The sequence below is a fragment of the Berghia stephanieae genome, chromosome 4, assembly GCF_034508935.2.
Source record: "Berghia stephanieae isolate SIO BIC M18660-M18661 chromosome 4, UCSD_Bste_1.3, whole genome shotgun sequence".
NCBI lineage: Eukaryota > Metazoa > Mollusca > Gastropoda > Nudibranchia > Aeolidiidae > Berghia > Berghia stephanieae.
In genome coordinates, this window is record NC_088363.1 from 4,273,409 (window position 1) to 4,300,619 (window position 27,211).

Consider the following 27,211-nt stretch of genomic DNA (forward strand, 5'->3'; position numbering starts at 1 on the left):
AGCAATATTCGTTTTGAGGCAAACTTACATCTTATTCAGTTTGGAATAACTTTCACTCTTTTGCTCTCAATATTTAGAAACAAAGAGATTAGCCATGATGGGAGACAATAAGCTCTCACCAAACCCATAGGTCATAATGCTAAGTTGTCAATCCCATAAGAAAAGAGATCGCTCAGTCTCTCTTTACAACTGCCATTGTCTACCTGTTGTCTAGACTATGCCCAGGCCCCTCGCCTCCAATCTAGTGGTCACAGATGACCTCACAAACTTATACTGAAAATCCCCACCCTCATTTGTCTGTAATAGGATGGTAACACACTACTGTAGCATTAAACCACACCCACTCTCTATTCTTCAACTGTCATGATTTTACCGATGATGAAAATTAATCATGATCTTTAGTTTGTCGATTTCTTTAATTTGCCACTTTTTGAGGTTGAAAATTTGTTGCGTTTAACCGAAGCTTGTTGCAATTAACCAGTGACTTTTATATAGAATTAGTTCCGTTTCTTGGGAAATGTTGTGATTAACCAAAAGTTGCGATAAACCCAGTTGCAATTATCCAGAGTGGACTGTACTTAAAAATTGGGCCAGAAAACTTTACCTTCAAATATAGATTGATGTTAATCATGGGTGCCAGACCTCCAGGCCCAGCCCGGAATTCCGGGTTGACAAAATTTCACATCATCACATTCCGGGTTTATATCGCCTCTTAATTGTTAAAAAAAAAAAGGTAGGAATTTTTATACCTTTTTTTTATTTCAGGGTTGAAAAAATGTTGGATCTGGGTTTTTAGGGCTGGAATTTTTATTATAATTATTATTACATTATTATAATTGTTATTTAATATAGCGCCAATATCCACAAATAGTACTCAGAGGTGCTTTGCAATAGTTTTTTAAAGTATCACACATGTTCATTCATTCGGCTACAAAATCACTACAACAGTCACACACACACATCTTGTTCGAAATTCACATAGAATCACGATAAGCAGAATGAAAAAGATCGGTTTTTAAATGCCGTTTGAAGACTGGTAGACTTTCACATTTTACTGGCACCCGTGATTTAAATGAATGACACTCATCTTGGCAAAAACTCACAAACAGTGATTGAGTGAGCAGGGGGGGTCAGAAAAAAAACTCAATGAACCCTGAATCGATCACGCTCCCTTTGCATGTGAAGCGAGTGGTCACCAACTTGGCAAAAACTCACAAACAGTGATTGAGTGAGCAGGGGGGAGGGGGGGTCAGAAAAATATCTCAATGAACCCAGAATCGATCACGCTTCCGTTGCATGTGAAGCGAGTGGTCACCAACTGAGCTACCAGGGCCACCATTCGCACTCAGGATCAAAGTGTCGTAGAATTATGGTTGCTTGTGGCTCTTTATCAAAGACAACTTTTCAAAACTTTATTTACACAGTGCCTTAATTTCTTCTATATTTTACTTGGTAATGTAAATGTTGCTGCTCGAAACTCGAAGATTCATCTTAACAACGCCACTACCTCATTATCTCATTCGTCTGTAGTGTTTCATTCATCCTGTTTTGTTGATAAAGAGGTAACTCAAACGTCCATTTTATCTGTTTTCGTATATTGAATTGAAACTTACATTCAATTTCACTATATTTTACTTCAACATCATGCGGTGAATGTTTCATTATTTTATAATTTTATATATTTTTCTGGTTTTTATCCATGACAGACACAGTTCCGAGTCCTTCCCAGTCAGGAGTATGAGCTTCACTACAATTTTTTCCCCTTGGTGGCCGGTCAGGTGTTACTACCCAAACTCCATTTGAATATGCTGCGATACCCCGGTACCATGGAGGATATTATAAGTAAAATGCTCCCAACTCACATATTCATCAGGGTGAGTTTTAAGTACTAATTTGAATTATTTATTTCGAGAATTCTTAATTTATTAGTTATTTTATTTGAGCAGACGATGATCACAGGATATGTATATATGTATATATATATATATATATTACTTTATCTTTTAAATATGTTAAATAGTTGGATGGTGGAAGGTTTGTGTGTGTGTGTGTGTGTGTGAGAGAGAGAGAGAGAGAGAGCGAGAGAGACAGGGAGTGAGATAGATAGTTAGTTAGTGAGAGAGAGAGAGAGAGAGAAATTTGAATGGATTGAAGTTATTATTATGCGCCTAGAGCTTTATTGTGTAGAGTAGTGGGCGCAATATAAATACATTTCATTATTATTATTATTTATTATTTAAACTTAATTCAGGGTAAATCAAACACATAGTGGTAAGATTCTTTATCTTTGTACAAGTTGGTCTGAATTCAAATTGGAAAGAAACAATAGCTCTGTACTATCTTTTTTTTAAAATGGAGATTTTATATAGTGCAATGTAGAACGAGACATGACATCTGTGAGGCGATTTTACAATTTTAAATCTGACAAAGACAACACTGTTAATGGCCGGGTAATCATTTTACATCTGAGTACGGTGAGAGAATGTGAGTAAAGAATATTTTCCAAGAACTCAACTATGCACTGAGAGAGGCTTGAACCCAGGACCTTCCAATCCTAAAACGATTGTCATACCACAAGACCACGTAGCTGATAGACGTACAATTGAATCAATGCCAAAGTGAAGTTAAGTAAAATACAAGTTAGGCAGTTGGGTTGTCTGGATGGGGATCCTGACTTCCCATAGCGGGCAGGGAGGTACATACTGTGTCTTCTATCCCCTTATATCTTATCCAACAAGCTTTCTGTCTTTGTCTTGGAATGAGATTACTTGTTTTTTTCCTGGCCCTCGGAGTCTGGCTGAGAGGGAAACAGTCAAATGCATAGTTTTGTTTTGGGAGATGATATTTTTTACCTTGTAAATCATCTCTCTGTTATGTATTATTATATTTGTTATTTTTAATGTATAATGTTAGCATTTGAGTGTATTCCTCTTTGTTGGATTTTGTGCTTGTCCGGATGAGACATAGGTGATCTCAAACTAAGTACATTGGTGGTATGCTCTTGGAATCTACATCTGATCCCTATTTGTTCCCATTCCCCTTTGTTTTACTTTCTCTTGGGTGCTTTAATTGTAATTCCAGAACTTTTTACTATCCTTTTTACTGGCGCTGATATAACCTAAATGTGTTGCAAGCGCTGTAAAACCCTTAAAAACAAAAAACAAAACAGTTGGGTTGTCAAGTTTTTGATATCCAATCATGATCATATAATGATCTCTTATTTTATATCCACAGCCAACTGGCAAGATTGCAAACGTTGATTGAGAAACGTGGCCAAGCAGGATTTGCTATTATCTCTTCTTTTTCCTCTGTTTTTTTCTTTTCTTCCTCATTTGCTTTCCGTTTTTTTATCTACTGTGCAATATTTAGTATTTGAATATATGTATTTGTAATTTATTCACACTATGATGGTGGTAAATCATTCAGATTATTTTCTTCTAAATGTGATATAAACAAAATAGAGAAGAAGAAAATATATATATATATTATGTGTACACTTGTATAGTGCTCTCTCACAATTTCCAATATATCTATTAGTAATGCTTCATTTACAACCCCCAACAGACCATAAGAAATCTTTTTATTATTTTATACTGTACAAGTCACCTGTTTGGCACCTTTTTTTTTGGACTAGCATCGACAAATGTGCAAACAGCATTGTACAAAAATGAATGGAGCAGCTTAAAAAAAAAAAAAAAAAAAAAAAAAGAAAGAAAAGAATTGGAAGGAAGAGGGAGAATGAGAGAGTGAGAGAGAGAGAGAGTTGTGTGTGTGTGTGTGTGTGTGTGTGTGTGTGTGTGTGTGTGTGTGTGTGTGTGTGTGTGTGTGTGTGTGTGTGTATGTGCAAGCAAATGTGTGAAATGTTACTTTTGAATGTAAATCAGTTGTCTGAATCTTTTAAATGCAATTGAAAATAAATATGAATAATAAATAAATGTAAAGCTTCAATGAATGACAAATATCAAAGGATTTTTCATGATGTTTCAGGTTTCCTTCTCATTACTGGAACGAATGGATTATGATAAGGGGAAAGAAAAAAATAAAGTAAAGACACAAGATATTTCAGTGTTTACATTGTTGGGTGTGATTGTGTTTATGATTTTTTTTTTAAAAAGTGGTCCTTCAGAACCATTCGACCCATGGACCCAGAGTTTATTCCAGCTTCTATAGCATGAAATGGACAATAGCAATTGCTTTCTACCCTTTGGATAGAATGCTAGTCTATCGCAAAGTACTTTCTACCAGATCTAACAGACCCAGCTACCCAATCACTGCTGGGTGGACAAGGGAGTGGTCATAAACATTTTAGATTGCACCCAGGATCGATCTTGGTACCTTTTGTGTGTGAAGCGAGTTCTCTGCCAATTGAGGTATTGGGACCCCCAATTTAATGATAGTTATTCTAAAATCATAATGCAAATATTGCTACTTGATGCTTGAATGAATAGATAATAATAGTCAATTGGAATGGATTTTTCACTTTAACTCACTCAATCCTAGAGATTTTTGCTACTTTTCAAAATTGGAAAAAATGTATTAAAAATGAGCATGTACATAGATAGTTCTATTCAACTATCATTAACTTATAAAAACTAAAAACATTAGCTTTGATACTACGCTTATATGTTGTCTCAGAAAAAAGGTATTAAATAGGCATGGGGTAAAAGTAACCCAGGTAAACGACGGATATAGTCGGTGTTAGGGTTGAGTGAGTTAAATAACTAAGATACATCATGTGGAAGTTTAAGGTCTCCCCTTTGTTAACCGAACACGATGAATGAAGCATTTAAGATAAATGAGAAATTAGAATTCGAGAACAACAACACCATTCTCTCTTTGTTTCATTCATCTTGTTTTGTTGATGAAGGAGAAATCTGAAACGTCCACATTATCTGTCTTTGTTAATTAAATTAAAGGTTCCATTCCATCTGAGTATTGATATTTATTTATTTATAAAATCCTAACATGACTTCAACCAAGAGGGGCAGGTCGTTACTCTTGATTACTTCACAACTTGACATTCCTTTAACATTAAATCATTATACTCAGTGACAAATTGCAAAAATTGGTGTTGTTAATTATGCTCAAGGAAACAGATAATCTTGTTGATTGTGTAATTGGATTCAATAGTCTGATGTCACGTCGCCCAGCAACGGCGACCATCGTAGTTCTAAACAAAGAAAATCGGTACTTTTTATTCTTCATGCTGGCTAAAACTTTTCATATGTCTTGTGATCAGAATGTGTAAAAGTCAAAACATGATCAGATTTATAATGTTTTTTTTTTCCTCTGGATACGCTTTTATGCTCGCCGGAGAAATATTTCATATGGGCGTCCGCCATTGTTCCTATAGTTTTAAGCCAGTTACTAAGTTGCTATACGAGGGAAGTGACGTTACGACTGTTGAAGCGTATTGAATACAACCTATTTGCAGCCTTCATAAACTTTCTGTAGCTTTGTTATAATGAAATCCTGACACTCCTCAAACATTAGGTGAAATACCAGGTGGCAACCACCAGAAGAAAGTTAAAGTGAGTTGTTGTTGTTAGTAGCGATGGAGGAAACATGTATGTATGGGTTGCATTGTACATTAGTACAGCACCTATAAGGTGCTATGCTACATCAGCATAAAAGTGTCACGGTCACAGGGAATTCACATATCGGGACCAAGCAAGTCTGTTCCTGGCTAGAGTCACAATTTCGTCAATGGCCATAGAATCCAGTCCATGTAGTAGAGTGACTGCTGGTCTAGTTGTCGAGCTCTTCAAGTAGGCAATAAAAGTTATACGCAGGAGGCGGTCTGCGTCCATGCGTAAGATATGCCCCACAATGCGGAACCTGCGTCTCATCACTGTAGTTATCATCCGGGACGTTTTGATGTTTCTCTGTAGTCCTCTCCCGTAATGATGGAAAGGCATCGGTTGTTGAAGCCATTCATAGTTTAGGTTACACCCTCTGTAAGTCGCCAAGCCTCGCAACAGATGAGGAAACAGATGATTCCACTGCTTGTGATATTGAATACAACCTAACACAGCCTTCATAAATTTTCTGTAGCTTTTTTAAAAGGATATCCCTACACTCCATAAAACATTGGATAACATTATGTGACAATCCAGGCAACAACCCCTGGATGGGGTTTCCGACCTCCCATAATGGGCTGGGAGGTATTTGCTTTGTCTTCTATCCTCCTGTATCTGTTTTCAAATTGCTCTCTGTCTTCATCTTGGAATGAGATTACTTAGTTTTTTCCTCACCCTGGTCAGAGTTCTTGGCTGGGCGGGAAACAGTCGAATGTATAGTTATAGTTTTGGGAGATATGTTCTTCCTTTTAAATCATCTCTCTGTTACGTAATTTTATTTTTTTAATTCTTAACATATCATTTGTGAACTTTTGAGTGTATTCCTCTTAGTGGGATCTTGTTCTGGTGTCTGGGTGAAACTTTTAGGTTATCTCAAACTAAGTATACTGATGGTGTGCTCTTGGAATCTATATCTTTTTTTCTATTTGAACCAATTCCCCTTTGTCTTGCTTTTTCGTGAGTGCTTTAATTGTAATTCTATAAGTTTTTACTATCCCATTTTCTTCCTTTTTACTGGCGCTGATATTACCTTAATGTGTTACAAGCGCCGAAAAACACCAAAAAGAAAAACAAACACACACACAAAATTTCTGTAGATTTTTTTTAAACGATCCCCCTACACTCTCCCCAAAATTATGTGACAATCTAAGCAACAACCATCAAAAAGAGAAGGATAACAATGAGTTGTTAATATTGCTCAGTGAAACCTGATCCCGTTGGTTATTCTCACGAATACAACTCACTCTTTACTTTCTTGGTGATTATCACCTTGTTATGTAATGGGAGCAATCTATATTCATGTTTTCGTCCAACCAGGTCATCAATCACATGATTTGTTGCTGTCCAACGATTGGATGTTTCTTAACAAATGTAAACACGCTGCTTAGTTCTAAGCATACCCATGTCAGTGTCAAGCTGAATAAAATGATCAATCACGATGTTAGACATTTCAAAAGCTGAAAACTTTTCACTATGTGGGTCACTTGGAGCACAATTTTGCAATGTGACCAATGACCACGAGCACGTTGATGTTAATATAGATCATGCCCATTATTCGGTCAGTGTTAGGCTATGACTTAGGCTATGGTCGGGTGGGGTTGTAAGTAAAATTTAATTCTCTTTAGATTGGGACAAAGGGTTGGTGGGGACGGGGTCTTATCTTGTTTCTTGTCCGAGTTGTTTTGATGATATTATCATAAACTGATAAATTTGTATGTGTAATGTGTAGTTTGGTTAATATATTATAGCAAATAGATAATATTCTTATACGATTTCATCATTACTGTAAATGGTGCCAAATTTAGAATGTGTGGTTTGGATTGAGATGAGTGAAAGAGAAAGATAATAAAGTAGAATAGTGTTACTATTACTATTACAATTAAATGGTTGGAAAGAACAAAGTTGGTCTCAGTGTTTTGGGGGGTGGGGGGGGGGGGGGTTATTTTTGTATGGGTGGGGTGTTCCTGTTCGGACACCAAAAATGCTGGGCGGGGTTCCTACCTCCCATAGCGGGCAGGGAGGTACTTGCTGTGTCTTCTATCCCCTCTTATCTGTTTTCCAATTGCTTTCTGTTTTTGTCTTGGAATGAGATTGCTTGGTTTTGTCCTGACCTTGGACGGAGTCCTTGGCTGAGAGGGAAACAGTCGAATGTATGGTTATAGTTTTGGGAGATGATATTTTTTTCCTTGTAAATCATCTCTCTGTTATGTACTGTTACTCTTTCATTTTTAACATATGATTTGTAAACATTTGAGTGTATTCCTCTTAGTGGGTACCTGCGGGTGGTTGGATGGGAGCATCACCCTTGAATCATATACCTATGATGTTCGCATGGGTGTACGATCCGATAGTGATGTCGTTTCTTCTTCTCTTTACTAGCCTATCCTGCTTCTTTGGTTTGTGATTGTATTTTTGACAGGGGATATTTTTTTCCTGTAAATCCTCTACCTGTTTGTTCTTGGTTATTTATAATTTAGCTTATGATATCTTTAGGTTATGATTTTGATTGACATTTGTACTATTTTTGTTAGATTGCTTGTTTCTTTGTTTCAGCGGTCTCTCATATAACCTCAATTGTGTTGGAAGAGACCTAAAGCAACAAACAAACAAAAAAAACAAAAAAAAAAAAATTAGTGGGTACCTGTGCTGGTGTCTGGAGACTTTTAGGTGATCTCAAACTAAGTACTTTGATAGTGTGCTTTTGGAATCTACATTTGTTTCCTATTTGAACCAATTCCCCTTTGTCTTACCTTTTCTTGGGTGCTTTAATTATAATTCTAGAACTTTTTACTATCCCATTTTCTTCCTTTTTACTGGCGCTTATATAACCTTAATGTGTTGCAAGCGCCGTAAAACCCTTAAAAACAAAACAAACAAACATCAGTGTTTTGGGGGGTTATTTTGGGTTTTTTTTTTAAAAATATGGGTGGGGTGTTCCTGTTCGGACACCCAAAATGGCTGTACGATTCAAAGACTTCTAATGGGCACACACCAAGAGTAATTGTGAAAATAACTGTTCCATGCTGGGTGGAGTCCTTGCCCTCCCAGGGTGGGCAGGAGGTCACGCTGTGACTTGTGACGTCTATTCCCTTATGTTTTCCGAGTTGTTTTCTGTCTTTGTCTTGGAATGGCATAACTTCGTTTTGTCCTAGCCCTGGCCAGAGTCCTTGGATCGGAGGGAAACAGTCAAATGTATAATTATAATTTTGGGAGATGATATTTTTTTCCTTGTAAATCATCTCTGTTGTGTACCTTTCAATTTTATTTTTTTTAGTTATGAATATTTATTGGTTTGTAAACATGGGAGTGTATTCCTCTTAGTGGGGACCTGAGCTTGTGTCTGGATGAGAATTTTAGGTGATCTCAGACTAAGTACACTGAGTACACTGATAGTGTGCTCTTGGAATCTATTTTCTGTTTTCTACTTGAACCCTTCCCTTTTGCTCACTTTTTCTCGTGTGCTTTCAATTGTAAATCTATAACTTTTTTTACTATCCCATTTTGTTCTTTTTTACTGGCGCTGAAATGGTCTAAATGTGTCGCAAGCGCCGTAAAACCCTTAAAAACATAAATACAAACTTAACTGTTGCATGTATTGCCAAGACACAGTGTGACATCCTGCCCACCATGGGAGGTCAAAGGACCCCGCCCAGCAAGCAAAAGGACCTGCATGGACCCAGTTGTAGTCTGGATATATTTGTTTCTTGATGTCCACCCAGCAGAACAGTGGAATCCTGATAAAGCTAAAACCCACCGGACCAGAAAGATCGATTGACTTTATCCATTATCAAAGGAACACACTTAGATTTTTAAAAATTGAGCTTTAAGCTTTATATAGAGCAATATCCACTAAATGTACTCAAAGCGCTTTACAAGGGGTCCCTGGTCAACAGCAACATTTAACATGTCGGACGGGACTTGACGCCTGTTAGGCGATATTACAATTTTTCTGACAAGACAACGCTGTTAACGCCAGGTACTCATTTTACACCTGAGTACGGTGAGAGAATGTGAGTAAAGAGGCTTTTCCAAGGACTCAACTATGCGCCGAGCGCGAGACTTGAACCCAGGACCTTCCGATCCGAAAGCGAGTGTCACACCACTAGACCACATAGCCCTAGATAAATAACAAAGCTGAAGGGGAAAATATAATATATACAACAGTTCTAAGACCAGCAATGTTGTATGGACTAGAGACAGCAGCTAAACAAAGAAACAAGATAAAGAAGTTGACGTGGCAGAAATTAGGATGCTGAGATGGTCACTTGGTTGGACAAGAAAAGACAAAGTGAGAAATGAACGAATTCGAAGGTTGACTGAAGTGAAGATTGTATCAATAAAGATGAGAGAATATAGATTGAATTGGTTCGGACATGTTAAGAAGGGACGTGAGAGTGAGTACGTGCGAAGGAAAGTAATGGATATACAATTAGCGGGAAAGGGACACCCAAAGACTAGATGGTTGGGTAGGGTAAAGGACGATATGCAAGAACTGGGCCTGGAGGAAGATGATGCTACGATGCATGGAGATGTGGCATTCATTACGGCAACCTTGCAAAATGCGGGATAAGCTTAAAGAAGAAGAAGAAGAAACTTAGCAACGAACAGACAATTTGGGGCCAACAGGAGATGTTGACTTCGATCAGAAGTTGACTTAAAAGTAAAAGAGTTGGCTCTATGCAGATTTCAAGTGAAATTGAACATGCCATGGAACGAATGAGGGATGGTAAAGCAACAGGCCCTGATGAAATATCTGTAGAGGTATTAAAAAGCCTAGGAGATCTGGCAATTGATGAACTTCACATATTATTCAACAATATATACAATACTGGGAAAATTCCAGAAGATCTCTGTAACTCTATTTTCATAGCAATACCAAAGAAAGCAGGTGCAGTCAGATGCGAAAATTTTAGAACTATAAGTTTAATAAGCCACATCAACAAAATACTGTTGCGTATAATTATCAACAGGCTAAGGAATAAGATTAACCCCGAAATCGCAGAAGAACAATATGGATTCCAACCTGACAGAGGGACAAGGAACGCAATATACCTCCTCCGTGTTTTAAGTGAAAGAGCTATACAGGTTCAGACCCCACTATACCTCTGTTTTGTCGACTACAAAAAAGCTTTTGATAGAGTATGCCACGAAGAAATACTAAAACAACTGCACTCCATTGGCGCTGATGAGAAAGACCTCAGACTCATGCAAACATTATACTACACCCAGCAGGCATCTATCAAAATCGGAAACTCTACAGGAAATTCCATTCCTATTAAGAAAGGAGTCCGTCAAGGGTGTGTTGCCTCACCAGATCTGTTTAATCTATACCAAGAAACAATCATGAGGGGCATAAATAATATGGAGGGAATAAAAGTGGGAGGTCACAACATAAATAATATAAGATAGGCAGACGATACGGTACTCATTGCAACATCAGAAATCCAACTTCAAAAGATTGTTGACAAAGTGGTAGTAGATAGTGAAGCCAAGGGAATGGAAGTGAATATCACCAAAACGGAATGCATGGTAATACAGAAAAACCCCGAAAACAACAACACCTGCAATATAACGATTCACGGCGAGCAACTTACCAACGTAGAAAGTTTTAAATACCTAGGTTCAATAGTGACAACAGATGGAAGATGTAACCGAGACATACGAGCAAGAATAACTCAAGCCAAACAGGCCTTCATGGACCTGGGAAACATTTTGAAAAACAAACAGATGTCGTTCGGGATTAGATTCCGAGTCTTGAAGTGCTACGTGTGGCCAATCTTGTTATACGGATGCGAAAGCTGGACTACAAATGCAGAAACACAAAAGAACATTGAAGCTTTTGAAATGTGGTGCTTGAGAAGGATGCAGAGAATATCGTATACTGCACACAAAACGAACGAAGAAGTGCTAAAACAAACATACCAACAAAGGAAACTAATGCCCTTAATAGTGGATCGACAACTATCCTTTTTCGGACACATAGTAAGGAAAGATAAGAATGAATACCTGGCAAGTTGTGGAAAAATACCTGGTAAACGCGCCCGGGGGAGACAAAGAAAAACACTCATAGACCAACTGAAGGGCTTCACCAGCCTAACAATCCAAGAGCTGTTTGAAAAGGCAAGAGACAGGGAGGAATGGAGAGAGATAATTCATGCAGTATCCGAAGCCTGGACCAGGCATGGAACCTAGAAGAAGAAGAAGAAGCAGATTCCACTAACTGGGTAGCTGGGTCTGTTAGAGCTTGCATAGAGTACATTGTGGTAGTCTGACGTCTTATCCCAAGGATAACAATCAATTGCTAATGTTCGTTAACGTTCCCAAGACCGGGGTGAACTCTTTGACTGTGGAGGACTAGCAGTTTGTTTCTTATTAAAGAGCAAAATTCTGGTAGCGGGGCTTAAAGTATGATTAGTGCATTGCCTATTCCCCCCCCCCCCCCCCCCCCCCCCCCCCCCCCCCCCCATTTATACCCTTAATTCTCGTTGTATTCTAGATATCATTCATAAAGGTAATAATTTAAGACAGTGTATTTTCATTGCTCTCGATAAATCCGAGGGGTCGTTAAATCTGACGTCGACTATACATAGCTACCATCTTTTAAGTGGTCGAGTGGTGGGACACACGGTTTGCGACCTGTAGGTCCTTGGTTCGAGTGCCCTTGTGAGCTGGCACGAGGTTGAGTCCTTTGAAAAATGTTCTTTACTCACATTTTATAAGCAAACTCGGATGTAAAGAAAACAAAATGCTATCTAACTAGAGCCTTATCTGTGTCCATATTATGCAATGTAAATGTTGCTGTTCGAAGCTCGGAGAAATGAATAACAATGTGAAATTAAATGTAAGCTTTAATTTAATATATGAAAACAAATAAAATGGACGTTTCGGGTTTCCCCATTTATCAACAAAACAGGATGAATGAAAGACTAGGCGAATGAGATAATGTGTTAGCGAATGTTATCTGTTTTCGTATGTTAAATTGAAGCTTACATTCAATTTCATATTGTTATATTATATTATGCAATGACACATTATTGGCATCACGTCTTATCCTTTAATACATTTAATGTTGTTTGAATTATTTTATATGCGGCACATAATATCACACCCCCCCCCCCTTTTCCGCCCAATGAATAATATCGTGAATTGTTTGCTAAATGAAAAAGGAAATTTCTGTTCTAAAACTAATTGTGATAAACTTGAAAAGATACAAGAAAGAGCGCTGCGTTTTATTTATGAAGATGACCAAAAAATCCTACGACCAATTACTTTCAAAGGCCAAAGTCCCCTCCCTACAAATAAGACGAATGAGAACAATTGCTTAGGAAACGTTAAAAATTTTATACAAAATTGTTCCTCCTTGACTATCTGATATGGCCATTTTGAAATATAACAGAGATATTCAAACCTCCTTGATATTCCAAGAGTCAGAACAGCGTCTTATGGCAAAAGATCTTTCAGATATTCTGCTGCTGTGCTTTGGAATGAACTTCCCGAGCACATCAGGAAAATTTCAAATTTTAATGTTTTCAAAAATAATATCCTTTCATTTCATGGAATGGCCAGCCATGCAAATGTAATATATATATATATATATATATATATATATATATATTATATATATATATATATATATATATTATATATATAATATTATGTTACTTTTCTTTGAGTGTCATGATTCGAATCTTGAGAGGGAATGTTTTTAAGCGACAATGTATTACTATGTATTTTTATGCACTATGTGTTAAAACCTATGTCGGTCAAAGGCTTCTATTAACCTGACTAAATTATTTATGAAACTTTTTTTTTTATTGCCGACAATAAATAAAAATTTGAAATTGAAATTGAAATTGAAAAAAATGGATATTGGGGAAAGAGGGAGAGAGAGCAAGGGAAGGAGAGAGGGGAAGGGAATGGCATCATTTAACCGAGTTGCTTTCTGTCTGTGTCTTGGATTAAGATTACTTTGTTTTGTCCTGGTACTTGCCGAAGTCCTCAGCTGAGAGGGGATCAGCCATATGTTATTACTTATTTCAAGCAATGCTATTTTTCCCCTTGTTAATCAACTATCTGATATGTACTGTCAATTATGTATTCTGTTTTTGATATGTTCTGTAAATATTTGAGTGTTTCCTCTTAGTGGGGAAACTGTGCTTGTGTCTGGATGATATTTTTTTAGGTGATCTCAAACTAAGTACATCGATAGTGTGTTCTTGGAATCTACAAATGTTCCCTGTTTGAACCAATTCCCCTTTGTCTTATTTTTCCTTGGATGCTTTAATTGTATATCTAGAATATTGTGGCAATTCCATTTTCTTATGTTTTTGCTGGCGCTGATGTGACCTAAATGTAATAGTAGTAGTAGTAGTAGTAGGTAGTAGTAGTAGTAGTAGTAGTAGTAGTAGTAGTAGTAGTAGTAGTAGAAGTAGTCGTAGTAGTAGTAGTAGTAGTAGTAGTAGTAGTAGTAGTAGTAGTAGTAGTAGTAGTAGTAGATCTATAATATCGTTATCCTTCATTCGCCATAACGGTTTGATGATTTTTATTAGGCGAAATTTTTCAAGTGACGAAGAAGTGAGAAGAACCGATAATCGATTACATTCGGTACGCATGTCGTGTTTACGCTTTACGCACGTTTTATTTCCGGTTTGAGGACTTTGTATGAGTTCAGATAACATTCATTATTTTGCTGATCGCAGACTCTCCAACTGATTAGTTTAGTGCAGTATTTGACGCCAATTTTTGCACTGCACTATCTTGTTGCTGTTTAATATTTCTAAAGGTGAGTTGAATTGACATCTTTAGTAAGTTTTGAGTAATCCCAGTTTTAAATCTTCAAATTACGATTAAAATAGGCACTTGCAAGAAGCTGCTGCGAGTTGAAAAGTGGCGAGAAGCTGTACACTGTTGAAAAGTAATGAAAATTTCTGTTCCAGTTTTTGAAGGGAACGTTTTGGGACCATTTTAAAAACTTTTTGGAATATTAACTTTTTATTTTAAGTGATATGAAATGGCAAGCATTCATTAGGATATCATTGTGAAGGGCAAGGGCCCAACAATCCTATAAAACAACTTTTAAAAGTTAGGAGTGGGTGAGGAATAAAAGTGAGTCAGTGAACAACATTAGGCAAATTAGATTATATTTATACATCTTGCATTGCACTTCAAACCAAAACCAACTAACTGATCTCTAGCTTATCCAGATTTCTATTTCACATAGTCGTAGGAAAAAAGAAAAATATAGGTCTTTGACGTTGATTCAAATATGATCCATAGAGACAGAGATCATCATCATGAGAGATCTAAACTTAAATTCGTGAACTTCTGATTTTGAGTCTTTCACAAGAAAAATGAAACCGATGAGAGAAGCAGAATGCAGATATGTGACCCGCTTTTGATTAATTGATAGCTGTTTCCCTCCCTAAACATTAAACATTATAAAGCCTCTTTGAAGACAGAGTACCTCCTTTCAGTTTTCTGTGAGTGATTTTATTGAATGATATGTGATTGCATGTTCATATATGTAAAGGCGCTTCCGAGCACTTTTGGTAGAATGGGGCGCTATAGAAATTATGCATTATTATTAAAATAACAAGAGATGCATCCCTTGAGCCTCTCCCTTTTAGTCATGAAAACCAGGCTGGAAGCCATTGACATTCTACATTGTTTCATTATTAATAGGGGGTCCCGATAGCTCAGTTAGTAGAGCACTCGCTTCATAAGCAAGGGGACTGAGATCGATCCCGGGTGCAGTCGAGATTGTTTTCAGACTCCCTTGTACTTGTATACCCAGCAGTGACTGGAGAGTTGAATCTGTTAGATCTAGTGGAAATACTTTGCGATAGACTAGCATCCTATCGAAAGGGTAGAAGGCAATTGTTATTGTCCATTTCACGCTATTAAAACTGGAATAAGCTCCGGCTCCATGGGCCTGATGGCTCTGAAGGACTACTGTATATAATATATCATTAATTAATAAGTATCTGATTTTATTTGATAAGTATTAGTTCCACTTGTGCTTTCATTCATGTTCAATGTTAAATTTCTCTGGCTGGTCAGATAAATTAACACTTCTACAGTGCTATTGAAATCACGAGAATGTTGCTACGAAACAAGAGATTCTATACGTTAACAACACCAATCTTGTTGGAGGATACAATATAATGGAAAGATTTGTTGTTTTTATTTTATATTGTTTTTTTTTTTTTGTTCTTAAGTATTGCAAGCCCTATGACTTTTATCACATTAATGTTATGATTTGTACAGTATGATTTGATTGTTGTATGTTTCCCGTTAAATATGATCATAGATGTTCCATTCATTCATCAATTTGATTCTACTGTATGATTTGATTGTTATACATTTTCCATTTAATATGATCATAGATGTTCCATTCATTCATCAATTTTAATTCTTTCGTTTTTTCGTTATTTCTTCCTATTTTAAACCTTCAGGACTAGTCAGACTGGATCAGTCTAACCCCAATGCTAATTTGCACAACAGATTTAATGCTTTGGTAGGTGAGTTGGGTGAACAGATTCAATGTTCAATGTCTGTTTAGAAAAGGATAATATTCAAAGCTTGTGTTTTATTGTATCATTGTCTTGAAGGTGCTGCCCCTTCCTGCCTTTCGGAACTAAGTGAAAGATATCCGAAACCCCGCAACATTAAAAAAAAACCCAAAAATACTAACTAGTTCTCCACAGTTAACGGGTCCCAGGTGTCAGAGTTCACTCAGGTCTTGGGAGCGTGAACGAGCATTAGCAATTGCTTGTTATCCTTGGGGTAAGACGTTAGACTATCACAAAGTACTCTATGCAAGGTCTAAAGGACCCAGCTACCCAGTTGGTGGAATCTGCATAATGTCAGTACATTTGCTTTAATAGTCACCCTTTGGCCCCAATTGTCTGTTCTTTATCTAAGTATCTTCTTTTTTCAACTTATCCCGAATTAGATGTTTCTATTCTATGTGCGCTATGTGGTCTAGTGCTATGACACTCGCTTTAGGATTGGAATGGCCTGGGTTCAAGCGCACTCGCTCGCTCGGTGCATAGTTCAGTCCTTGGAAAAGGCTCTTTACTCACATTCTCTCATTGTACTCAGGTGTAAAATGAGTACCTGGCCGTTAACAGCGTTGTCTCTGTTCGGGGAAAAAATTGTAATATCATCTCATAGACTCCATGTCTTGTTCTACATGTTACATGTTGCTGCTGGTCAGGGACCCCTTGTAAAGCGATTTGAGCATGTTTAGTGTTACACTAAATAAAAGCTCAAATTTTTTATAAAAGTTCTCAAGTTATGGAATAGAGGGGACAGCTTGTCTCTGCCGTACAGTCTTTGCTTAGATACTGAAAGGTACCCGCTGTGCTGGGTGCCCTTGAGCAAATCATCTCGCCCTAGCTCAGTTTGCAGGGCTGCGCTGTGGCTGATGCCTGGGTTTTTCCAGTCTTCCTTTGGATTAGACCTTAAAATACAAAATTCCCCTCTGGGATGAGTAAAGGGAATTTTCTTTTTTAATTTTTACTTTTTTTTTATTTTTAAAATTGACATTCCCCACTATACTATAAGCTATAATCTGAATAATAGAAAGTGTTTTTAAGTCATTAAGAGTTTTCATAATTATTTCTTCCCCCGTCCCTTGTTCAAGATATTTCAACCACTGTCAAAAACACTGACCTTTGATTGATTACATCATTCTCTGAAAGAAAAAAATCGATAAAAGTTGTTTGTATGATTTAATAAATGTGAATTAATGTTGTTGCCAAAATCACAATGCATGTTCAAGTGTTTAGTTACATTTTTATTGATTATTGGTACAGATTATGATCCAATTTAATCATCTACTCAACCTTATTGGAAGTAATTTTGAATCGTTTACTGCAATAAGAGTTATAATTTTTATTTATATTAATATATATATTGATATATTATTATTATTAATTATTATATTATATTAATTATTATTAAAATTTTGCTTTTTAATCGTTAATTCCACAAGAACCTTGGAGCGGGCGTAAGTCAATCAGGGGAGGTGTGGTCAGTGGAGGCTCTTTTGGGTAACCCTTTTGGTAACAGAAACATGCCATCCCGACGCAGAAGAAGAGATCACAGTGAAAGTGACGAGGTCACAGCAAAGAAAATTCGGTCTCAGCAGTAAGTTGGGGATATATTTTTTTTCATAGATATATTTAGAGATTTGTTTGTTATTTTTATTGCTCAGGATTTTGATTGGTTGATTACAAATTGATTTACAGTGGTAGTTTTTCAACTTCTAATGTCTCTTACTGTCAATTTGTTTGAAGTAATTCCTGTTTCAGTAAAACAATTGTTTTATTGTAAATAATATTTTCCGAATGGAACATGAATAGGTTGTATCTAAAGCAAAGGAAAAACATTGGATTATGATTCTACAGAAGAATCCTTCATGTGTATCCAACAAGATTTTTAGTTTTTTTTTATTAATTTCTCCTTCTTTTCTTTTCTTTTTTTTTTAAATTTCAAGATTGTTTTTGTTTGTTTTGTTTTTATATATAATCTTCCTTTTCTCTCTAAGATCTTAGAAAAGCTTGTTTTGAAACAATTACTGTCTCATCTTAAAAATAATTGTCTTGAAGAAAAATTTCAGTCTGCTTATAGGCAACATCATTCGACGGAAACCGCACTTGTTAGGGTTGTTAATGATCTCCTCTCTGTTATAGACAATGGTTCATGTTCTTTGCTGAATTTGCTTGACCTATCGTCTGCTTTTGATACTATTGATCACAATCTTCTTCTCAAACGTCTTGAAATTACTTATGGCGTGTCTGGTGCAGCGCTTGATTGGTTTAGGTCATATTTGTTTAATCGTAAACAAATTATTACGGTGGATGAATATAGATCGGAGGAAATCTTTCTTGATTGTGGGGTTCCCCAGGGTTCAGTACTTGGACCCGTTCTTTTTGTTTTGTACGTTGGCCCTCTGTCTAAAATCATCAGAAGTTTTGGTCTGTCTTACCATCAATACGCTGATGATACGCAATTGTACTGCGTTTCCAATATGAGAAATTTACAAGAAGTATCAGCCAATAGTAAAAATTGTATCCAAAGTGTTAAGAAATGGATGAATGAGAACAGACTGAAACTGAATGATGATAAGACGGAGGTGCTGTATGTGGGGAACAGGAAGTGGAAAAGTGAAACAGATTTGAAGTTGGGGGATGCCTCTATTCAAATTGTTGACAAAGTGAAAAACCTTGGCACATTCTTAGACTCTGGACTGTCGATGGAGCATCAGGTTAATAATTTGGTTAGATCTCTCTTTTTCCAACTAAAAAAGATTGCTTCCATTAGACGGTTCATATCTGAGGATGTGACCAAGCACCTGGTTGTGTCCCTCGTACTATCGAAATTGGATTATTGTAATGCTCTGTTGTTTGGCGTTTCGCAATACAATCTGAAACGTCTTCAGATTGTCCAAAACAGCGCTGCCAGACTAGTATTTATGAAGCGTAGGTGCGACTCTGCCGGACCTCTACTTCATGACCTGCATTGGCTGCCTGTTGAGAAAAGAATTAAATTCAAAGCTTGTGTTTTAGTGTATCGTTGTCTTGAAGGTACTGCCCCTTCCTACCTTTCAGAACTAATTGAAAGATATTCAAAACCCCGCCCCTTACGTTCGGCCAGTGATTCCACAAAACTAGTTGTCCCTCGAATTCGGAAAAATGCTGGAATGAGATCCTTTTCTCATTTCGGACCCTCTATTTGGAACGCCTTACCGCAGAGCATTCGTGAAAAAGAATCTTTGTCTATTTTTAAACGTTCGCTTAAAACATATTTGTTTCGATTTTAGTAGATGGTATGAGAAGCAAGATAGGTTTGGTTTGTGTTGTGTGTTGTGTTGTGTGTGTGTGTGTGTGTGTGTGTGCTTGTGTGTGTGAATGAGTATGTTTCAGCCAAAGTAATTTGTAATTTAAGCGCTTAGAGTCTGGTGTCTCGGAGTTATAGCGCTATATAAGTTTTCAGCATTATTATTATTATTATATATATATATATATTTTTTTTTTATTTTTTTATTTTTTTTAAATTTTTTTTTGTCCCTTCAAATGCCCATCTTATTCAACTCTTAATTATTTTTTTTTTACAGGCAGGCAAAAGACACGAGTACAGAGTTTAGCAGGAAACGGTGTTTAACATGGTTCCAAGAATATACAGGTGATCATTATGTAGATGAGACTCTCTTTTACAAATCTTTTGTTTCTTTTTGTTTCCAGATTGAAGTCATTGTTCATTTCTTCACGTTTTGAACTCCTCCTCTACTCTTCCTAGTCAGAAAATCTTGATTTACAGCACTCTCTGCCATGTATTTTTTTTTTTTTTGTCGAATCTGTCAAGTCTATGTCTGTGCTCATTTGTCTTCTCATTTCATAACGACTTGCACAGAATGTTGTTCCATAACAATGTTACAGCCACTGGATTCCTAATATGCCGCTTTGCAATTTTGTTGACTAACTTTTTGAATGCTTACAAAACACAAAAGGATATTTATTTATTTATTATTTTCAGGTCCAGATGATGATGTTTTAGGACCTGAGGGAATGGAAAAGTTTTGTGAAGATATTGGTGTGGAACCAGAGAATGTAAGAGAAAGTGCTAAAATGCTTTTATTTTATCTCTATCTCTCTATAATTAAGTGGATCACTTAACATTTGGAAACAAAACAAAGGCTTTTGAATTACTATCAAATCCACTTGATGATGGGTGTACGTGACCAAGTGGATAAAGCATTCAAATTCTATCCAGGAGACCAGGGTTTGAGCCCTGTTGATGACAGTTTTTTGTTGGGGTTTTTTTCCCATCAGAAGCAAAATATTTGGCCCCTATTCACTTTGGGGGCTGCACTGTGTGTGCTTGACGTTTTGGGATTAATTATTTGTCATCACAATATATCAATTGCAGCCCAACCATTTCTATATTTTGTTTGTTTGTTTTTTTAATTTGGGACTATTTTAGAAAGAGTTAAAGAGGAGTTGTTTATTTATATCCAATTCTCTCCACAGATTGTAATGCTGGCTTTAGCGTACAAATTAAACGCAAAAAATCTAGGTTTCTTCACCGCAGATGAATGGATGAAAGGGATGACAGAATTACAGTAAGTTGTTGGCAAGTTAATACAACAGATGAAGAAATTAGCTCAGTGTGAGTTGTACAAGCCAATATTTCTGTTTTGAATAATGAGAAGACAAGTTGTGTACAGTAAGTACGTATTTTGTGTAACTGACGCATAAGATACTTACCTATGTGCAACTTCTTTATTACGAAAAATGTTATAACAACATCCCCTCAATAGCGACATGGTGGCCAGGTCCCAATGTTTTTTCCTATATATTATTAGTAATTTAAAAAACTCTATAGTGGCATACATTTTAGCAAAAACCCTGAATAGCGACATTGACATTCCAGGTCTGATGAAACTGCTCATGCTAGATGTTCTACCAATTAAATTTGTCCTCATAGCCAATGAAAAAGCTTAATTTTCGACCAATGGTATCCCATACTTGTACGACATGTAGCCAATGAAAACGCTTAATTTTCGACCAATGGTATCCCATACTTGTACGACACGTAGCCAATGAAAACGCTTACTCTTTGACTAATGATATTCCATACTCACATGACATTAGCCAACGAGAACACTAGCTTTTCAACCAAGAATGCTCTTGATAGGCCATACAACGGATTGATAGTGTGTGAGGTCGTCTCCTCCAGACTCCAGACAAAGACAGACAGTGATCGATGATTTCTTCACAAAACATTGACATGAAAATGAAAGTCACCATTGTGTGTAAATATTTAAAAAAAAAAAATAAATAGATTAATGTGACCATGTATGCAATTGCATACATCCGGTCCCAAACCCAGGTGAATATACAGGGGGAAAATGGAATTTCAAGCCTCTTTCTCTTCCCCTCCCCCCCCCCCCCCCTCTTTTATTTTTGGACTACCCCTCTGTAACGACAACCCTCTATAACGGCATTTGTTGTTATAGAGGGGTTGTACTGTAGTTTAGTTAGTCTTTTGTCTCCAAGTTTAGGATGCCTACTCTCTGCTAAAAGATTGTGTCATTGTTGATCATAATTCAGTGCTGATGGTTTTCCTCGGATCCGCGGAAATCCACGATTTTGGAGTCCGGAGGAGGAATTTCCTCCTTTTTAAAATTACATTTTCTCGAAACAATGTGCTAGCAATGAGAGAGTTGATGTGTGGTGGAACACACAGGTGCAGTTTTCCACTCTCCAGAAGTTAGCTAGAGTATCAATGATAGTCTATCATCTCAGTTGCTCTAAAAGTGGGGTTTAGTGCAGTAGAAATGGGGCTTAAAGGCAATCGTTCAACATTTTCCTACTTTTTTACTTTTTGTCACCATCAGCACTGATAATTATTATTTCTATTTCTATTCCCCCCCCCCCCCCTCAGGTGTGACAGCGTACAAAAAGTACAACATAGGCTAGATTACCTCAGGGCATTGCTCAGCGATTCCTCTCACTTCAAGAATATTTACAGATTTGCTTTTGATTTTGCTAGGGTATGTATATTTTGAATCGTGGTGATCTGTACTCAATATAGTATAACACTGTGACAATTTAGGGGGCAGGTACTGGATAAATGAAAAAAAAGAAAAGATCTGAAAGATTGTTTATGAATCAGTGCGAAACAAAGCAATCAGGAGGTCTGCACTGCTGTTTATTTCTTCATAAAATCGGATCACTTAGTTATACTGCTGGAACCCAGCAAGTGACTGACAACAGCAGCTGCATGCTGTAAAATTGGCTACCTGGACGGGGATTCCCCTTTTTGAGGGTTAAGCTGCAAAGTATTGCATTTTCGTGATGTAATACAACAGCATATCTAGATGACCACTTACATTACAATAATATTAACTTATGGAACAGATAGTACTACTTTCACTAGTTATGTTGGTTCTTTTTTCGTTTTATTGTGATTATTCTGATAGGTTTTATAAGCAATTTAAAATCCCTACTATTTTAAAATATTTTTGTTGTTGTGCGGACAATAAAAAATTCAAATCTTTAAAATCAGACGTTGGATTCCAAAACTAATTAATGCTTTGTCCAGTCTTAATATTATTACACAAAGTAAAACATTCATTTTCTGATTCAACACATTTTAACTACGTTTTTAATGGTCATAAATGTAATGGGCTGGACATAAGGTATGTTCTCTTCATTGGTATTTTGTATTGTATTTAAAAGATATGGAGATAAATTGATTAAACAATTTAACACACTCCTAAAGAACATATAAAGCAATTTATTGTGTGTGTAGGTTTTACTTCACTATTCCAAATAGAAACAAAATCATCATCATTACACCAAACAACAACACCATCACAGTGGCGTAGTAGATAATACAAGCAATGAATATGGTAGAAAAAGGCATTTCCCCCCCTCTCTCTCTCTCTCTCTCTCTCTCTCTCTCTCTCTCTCTCTCTCTCTCTATATATATATATATATATATATATATATATATATATATATATATATATATATATATATATATATATATATATATATATATATATATATCTTTCTTTTTCTCTCTCTCTCTGTCTCTCTCTCTCACACACGCACACACACACACACACACACATACATACACACATACATCCTGCATTTCATACATACAAAAGTAAAAGACAGGCTAAGAGAAATGCATCACATTCACACTACACATAATTCATATCACTGACAACAACGATATAACATCAACAGTTAGTACAGATAGTATTCCACAAAGGCAAGTTTGACTTGGGAAAATAAGAAGAGGGGGAGGGGGGGTGGGAGTACTCAAACATAGCCAAGATCGAGAAAATAATAGTGGCACCTCCTGGGAATTCACAGATATTCAGACATTATTCTCAATATTCACAATGTACAAGTAGTGCAGCTGATGAATAAAACCTTCCCACATCAATCAACAGAGACATGAATGAAACAAACCCATTCATTTCATATTTCTTAATTCAGTAACAGATGTGTCTTTAAGAACTATTATTGTAGGGCTACTTGCAGAGAGAATGTGTGTACACACACACACACACACACACACACATATATATATATATATATATATATATATATATATATATATATATAAATATACGTTCCTGTACTACAATAAGTATGACTTCTTCACTCCTTTACCATATTCGTGGGAACTTTTAATGATAAAACTGTAGAATTGGTGTAGTAAAGTGTTCCATGGTCAGTGGGGAGTCCAGGAAATGATTACGACATTGTTTACATTGTGTAATTGGTCAAAATTCATCATCCACGATAGCCTAGACATCTCATAGACTGCTAGATATTCCCAGTGAAATTTGATACCCCACCCCTACACTTGTTACATATTTGTTGAACTGAATTAACATTAGTGCAACAGAAAGTAGACAGTTTGTACTATGTACTAGTGTGAATAATAATAAACTGCAACGTCTGATTGTTGTTGTAGGGATTCCAGAAATATTTGATTTAAATGATAAATGTAGTGAAAATGTGAGTCTACTTTGCTGTCTTCCTGAGAGAGAAATATACAGATGATATCTATGATATTTAGTCCACTGTGTGAGGGGGATTTCAATCTATAACATGAGTGAAATAGGTTTACATTTAAGATAATTGTCGCTTGGCTATGCCATTATTTATCAGACCAATTAGACTACTCGCTTCACTGACTGCAGGCACGTGCCATACCAGAGCGCAGGTAAAGAGAAGGAGAGTAGTGACCTCTTGACCTCGCATCTCAACTAAGTGATCCGCTGGTAAACCACTGTGTCTGAGGTTCGATCCCTAGTCGAGGAAGACTGATTTTTTTTGGGGGGGGGGGGGGTGGGATGGTTTTTATCTTGCATTTTCTTCTTGCTTTGTCCGGCAATGTATCCTACACAATTTTTCAGATCTTTATGATATAACATTATATACCGTCTTTGTAAATTTGAGTGACTAAGAAGAAAATTTATGTTAGTTTGTTTTTTTTTTGTTGTTTTTTTTTTTTAAAGCTGTAATAATAAATCTTAAAGTAAAGAGAATAAAGAATAAACACAAACTTTCATTGAGTCACTGACAACTCTCACCACAAGCCTATTTTGGATTAACTCACTCAATACATGTGAGCTTTTTGATATTTAGCTGACGTTAACATTTCCAATCCACTCCATTTTCTTTTTCTCTTAGTTTTCCTGCTCATTAATGAATAGGATTTCTCTTTGTTTTCCTGATCCTTAACCAGTAGGATTTCTCTTACTTTTCCTGCTCCTTAACCAGTAGGATTTCTCTTACTTTTCCTGCTCTTTAACTAGTAGGATTTCTCTTAGTTTTCCTGCATCTTAACTGGTAGGATTTTAGCTGGAGACAACTGTATGTTCTAACAGCTAACAATTTCAAGCCTAAAGGCCCCTTTATTTACTCATACGTTGCATTTCACAGACATTTCTCTTCTTCAGTCCTCATCCCAGATTGGGTATGGACCACCAATGAAACTTTTTCATCCTCTTCTATCGTTGGCCAGTTTTTCCATCTTCTGCCAGCGCATCCCAGACCTCTCCAGCCTCTACCAGAAGGTCTCTCCTCCAGGTTGACCTTGGTCTTCCTTGTTTTCCCTCTTTTTGGATGGATTCCATTGCAGGGCTGTCCTTGTGTGATATTGTCCTTTGGTTTCCTCCATGTGTGTGTCCTATCCACAGATATTCAGTGAGTGTCTATTTTAGAAAAATTATTTCATGTTTTTTTGGTTTTTTTTGGTGTTAATTTTAGTTTTAAAGCCTTTTTCTTACAATTTCATGACAGGATAAAGACCAAAGAAGTATGGACATCGACACTGCCAAAGCAATGCTGTCCTTAGTCCTGGGAAAACAGTGGTCTCTATTTTCATTTTTCCACCAATTTTTAGAGGTGAGAATCGAGTCCATAATCATCAAGGCAGTTACAGTCTATCTACCGTTCTCCAATGAATTTGTTCATTTGGGCTAGAAAATTGTTTTACTTCATCATTAGATTAAAAAGACACCTAAGTTATCAAAGGGGGTCCTGAAATCTCAGTTGGTAGAGCATTCATTTGACAAGCAAGGGGATTGATATTAACGTTTTTCCACAGAGAAGACCCCTATTGTTTTTTGTTGTAGTTGAAGAAGGAAGAAGGGTTTTGAGCCTGAAACGTTCTGTGTTTGGTATTTTGTTTTTTTTTTAAGCTGTTATATTTATTTTTGTTTATTACTTTTTACAGTCCACAACTTCTAGCAGTATCACTTTGGCGTCTTTATTTAGCACAGCAAACAATTCCGAATCTTCCGAATTTTTAGTAATTTATGAATTTTAGACAAATTTTATGGAAAATTACAAATTTTCAATTCTTAGTTATACTTAAATGATAATAAAAATAATAATAATAATGATGATAAGAAGAAGAAGAACAACAACAACAAGTACTACTTTTACTACTATTACTACTACTATAATAATGACAATAACAATAATATTGTGGTTGTTCATACACAATTTCAGAAATTACGAATTTCCGTGTCAAATTACTAAAAATTGATATTAGAATTACTAAATTTGAAGTTTTCAATTTGGCAAGTCTGGCACATTAGAAACCAAAACGTCTTTGAAGGACTTATTGAATTCAATCATAACAAAAAAAATTATTTAAAAAAATATATTTTTCCCTCTGCCCAGCAAAACAAGTACAAGGTTATAAACAAAGACCAGTGGTGTAATATCCTGGAGTTTAGCCGAGCCATAAAACCAGATCTAACCAACTACGATGAAGATGGTGCATGTAAGATATTGCATTATTTCTTTCTTTATCGTTCTCAAGTGTTATATTGATAATAATAATAATAATAATAATAATAATAATAATAATAATATCTTTAATGCCATGAGGGCAATTTTTCATTTGGTTACAGCATATACATGATATATGCAGACAGAGATGGATGAAATAAAAAGTGCGAAACCACACGTGCACACTCTCATGCACAAACGCACACTCACAGACTCATACATATTTTTCTATATTTGTTGTATTCGTGGTGAATTGTTATCAGGTCATACTTTTTTTGTTTTATATTTGTCTAAGGTGTGAATTCTTTCTTTCTTTCTTTCTTCTTTCTTTCTTTTTTTCTTCATTTTTCCTTTTTTTAAAATATTTTTTTTTATTTTTTAAAAATTTAATTTGTTTTTTTTTTTTTTTTTTTTTTTTTTTTTTTTTTTTTTGTTAAAGAGTTTAAGAAAAACTTATTCTTTTCCACAGGGCCTGTCATGTTGGATGAATTTGTGGAATGGTTAAAGGAACAACGCAAGGCAACAGAGTCAGATGAAATGCCTATTTGAGCCTATTATGGATATCGTCATACGTTGATTCTAGGAGAGAGGTTGTAAGGATGGGATGTGAAAAAAAGAATTTAAACTATCGCAGTTTTACTTAAAAGTTCTAAACCGGGATTATAAATTGTAATTACATTTTGAGTCTGTGTCATAATAGTGGCTTTTAGCAATAGATCTGACCTTTGACCTACTATCTGGATTCAGTTTTATGTCCGGGTGGATTTGATTCCTGCATTTGAATTTATGAGA

At 36.2% G+C, this 27,211-nt stretch overlaps 2 protein-coding genes across 3 annotated transcripts in view; both read left to right on the plus strand.

The window, feature by feature from the left end:
• LOC144969914 (trafficking protein particle complex subunit 11-like) overlaps positions 1-3,952 on the plus strand; it is a 34,554-nt gene extending 30,602 nt beyond the window's left edge. The window contains exons 28-29 of the mRNA XM_078908980.1: positions 1,707-1,874; positions 3,235-3,952. Of these exons, the coding sequence (XP_078765106.1) occupies positions 1,707-1,874; positions 3,235-3,264 (198 nt within the window). The 3' untranslated portion in view covers positions 3,265-3,952. The remainder of the gene's footprint in view (positions 1-1,706; positions 1,875-3,234) is intronic.
• Positions 3,953-14,231: 10,279 nt separating this feature from the next.
• On the plus strand, positions 14,232-27,118 carry LOC144969916 (DCN1-like protein 4). Of its 2 annotated transcripts, none has more exons than XM_078908984.1 (10): positions 14,232-14,361; positions 16,034-16,099; positions 17,578-17,732; positions 19,702-19,769; positions 20,121-20,194; positions 20,615-20,706; positions 22,032-22,140; positions 25,421-25,525; positions 26,309-26,411; positions 26,889-27,118. In XM_078908984.1, exons 3-10 carry the CDS (start codon positions 17,659-17,661, stop codon positions 26,966-26,968), a joined length of 705 nt encoding a protein of 234 aa, XP_078765110.1. In that variant the 5' UTR covers positions 14,232-14,361; positions 16,034-16,099; positions 17,578-17,658; the 3' UTR covers positions 26,969-27,118. The 2 variants fall into 2 exon arrangements, with proteins under 2 accessions (XP_078765110.1, XP_078765109.1); XM_078908983.1 differs by having other exon boundaries at positions 16,034-16,095; positions 26,889-27,111.
• Positions 27,119-27,211: the final 93 nt, after the last annotated feature.

Excerpts from the sequence above, each read along its gene's own strand:
- LOC144969916 (XM_078908984.1), top strand. The coding sequence starts at position 17,659 with ATGCCATCCCGACGCAGAAGAAGAGATCACAGTGAAAGTGACGAGGTC. Across the intron at positions 19,770-20,120 it reads ATGGTTCCAAGAATATACAG|GTCCAGATGATGATGTTTTA; the intron begins GTGATCATTATG and ends TATTATTTTCAG. Across the intron at positions 22,141-25,420 it reads TTGCTTTTGATTTTGCTAGG|GATAAAGACCAAAGAAGTAT; the intron begins GTATGTATATTT and ends ATTTCATGACAG.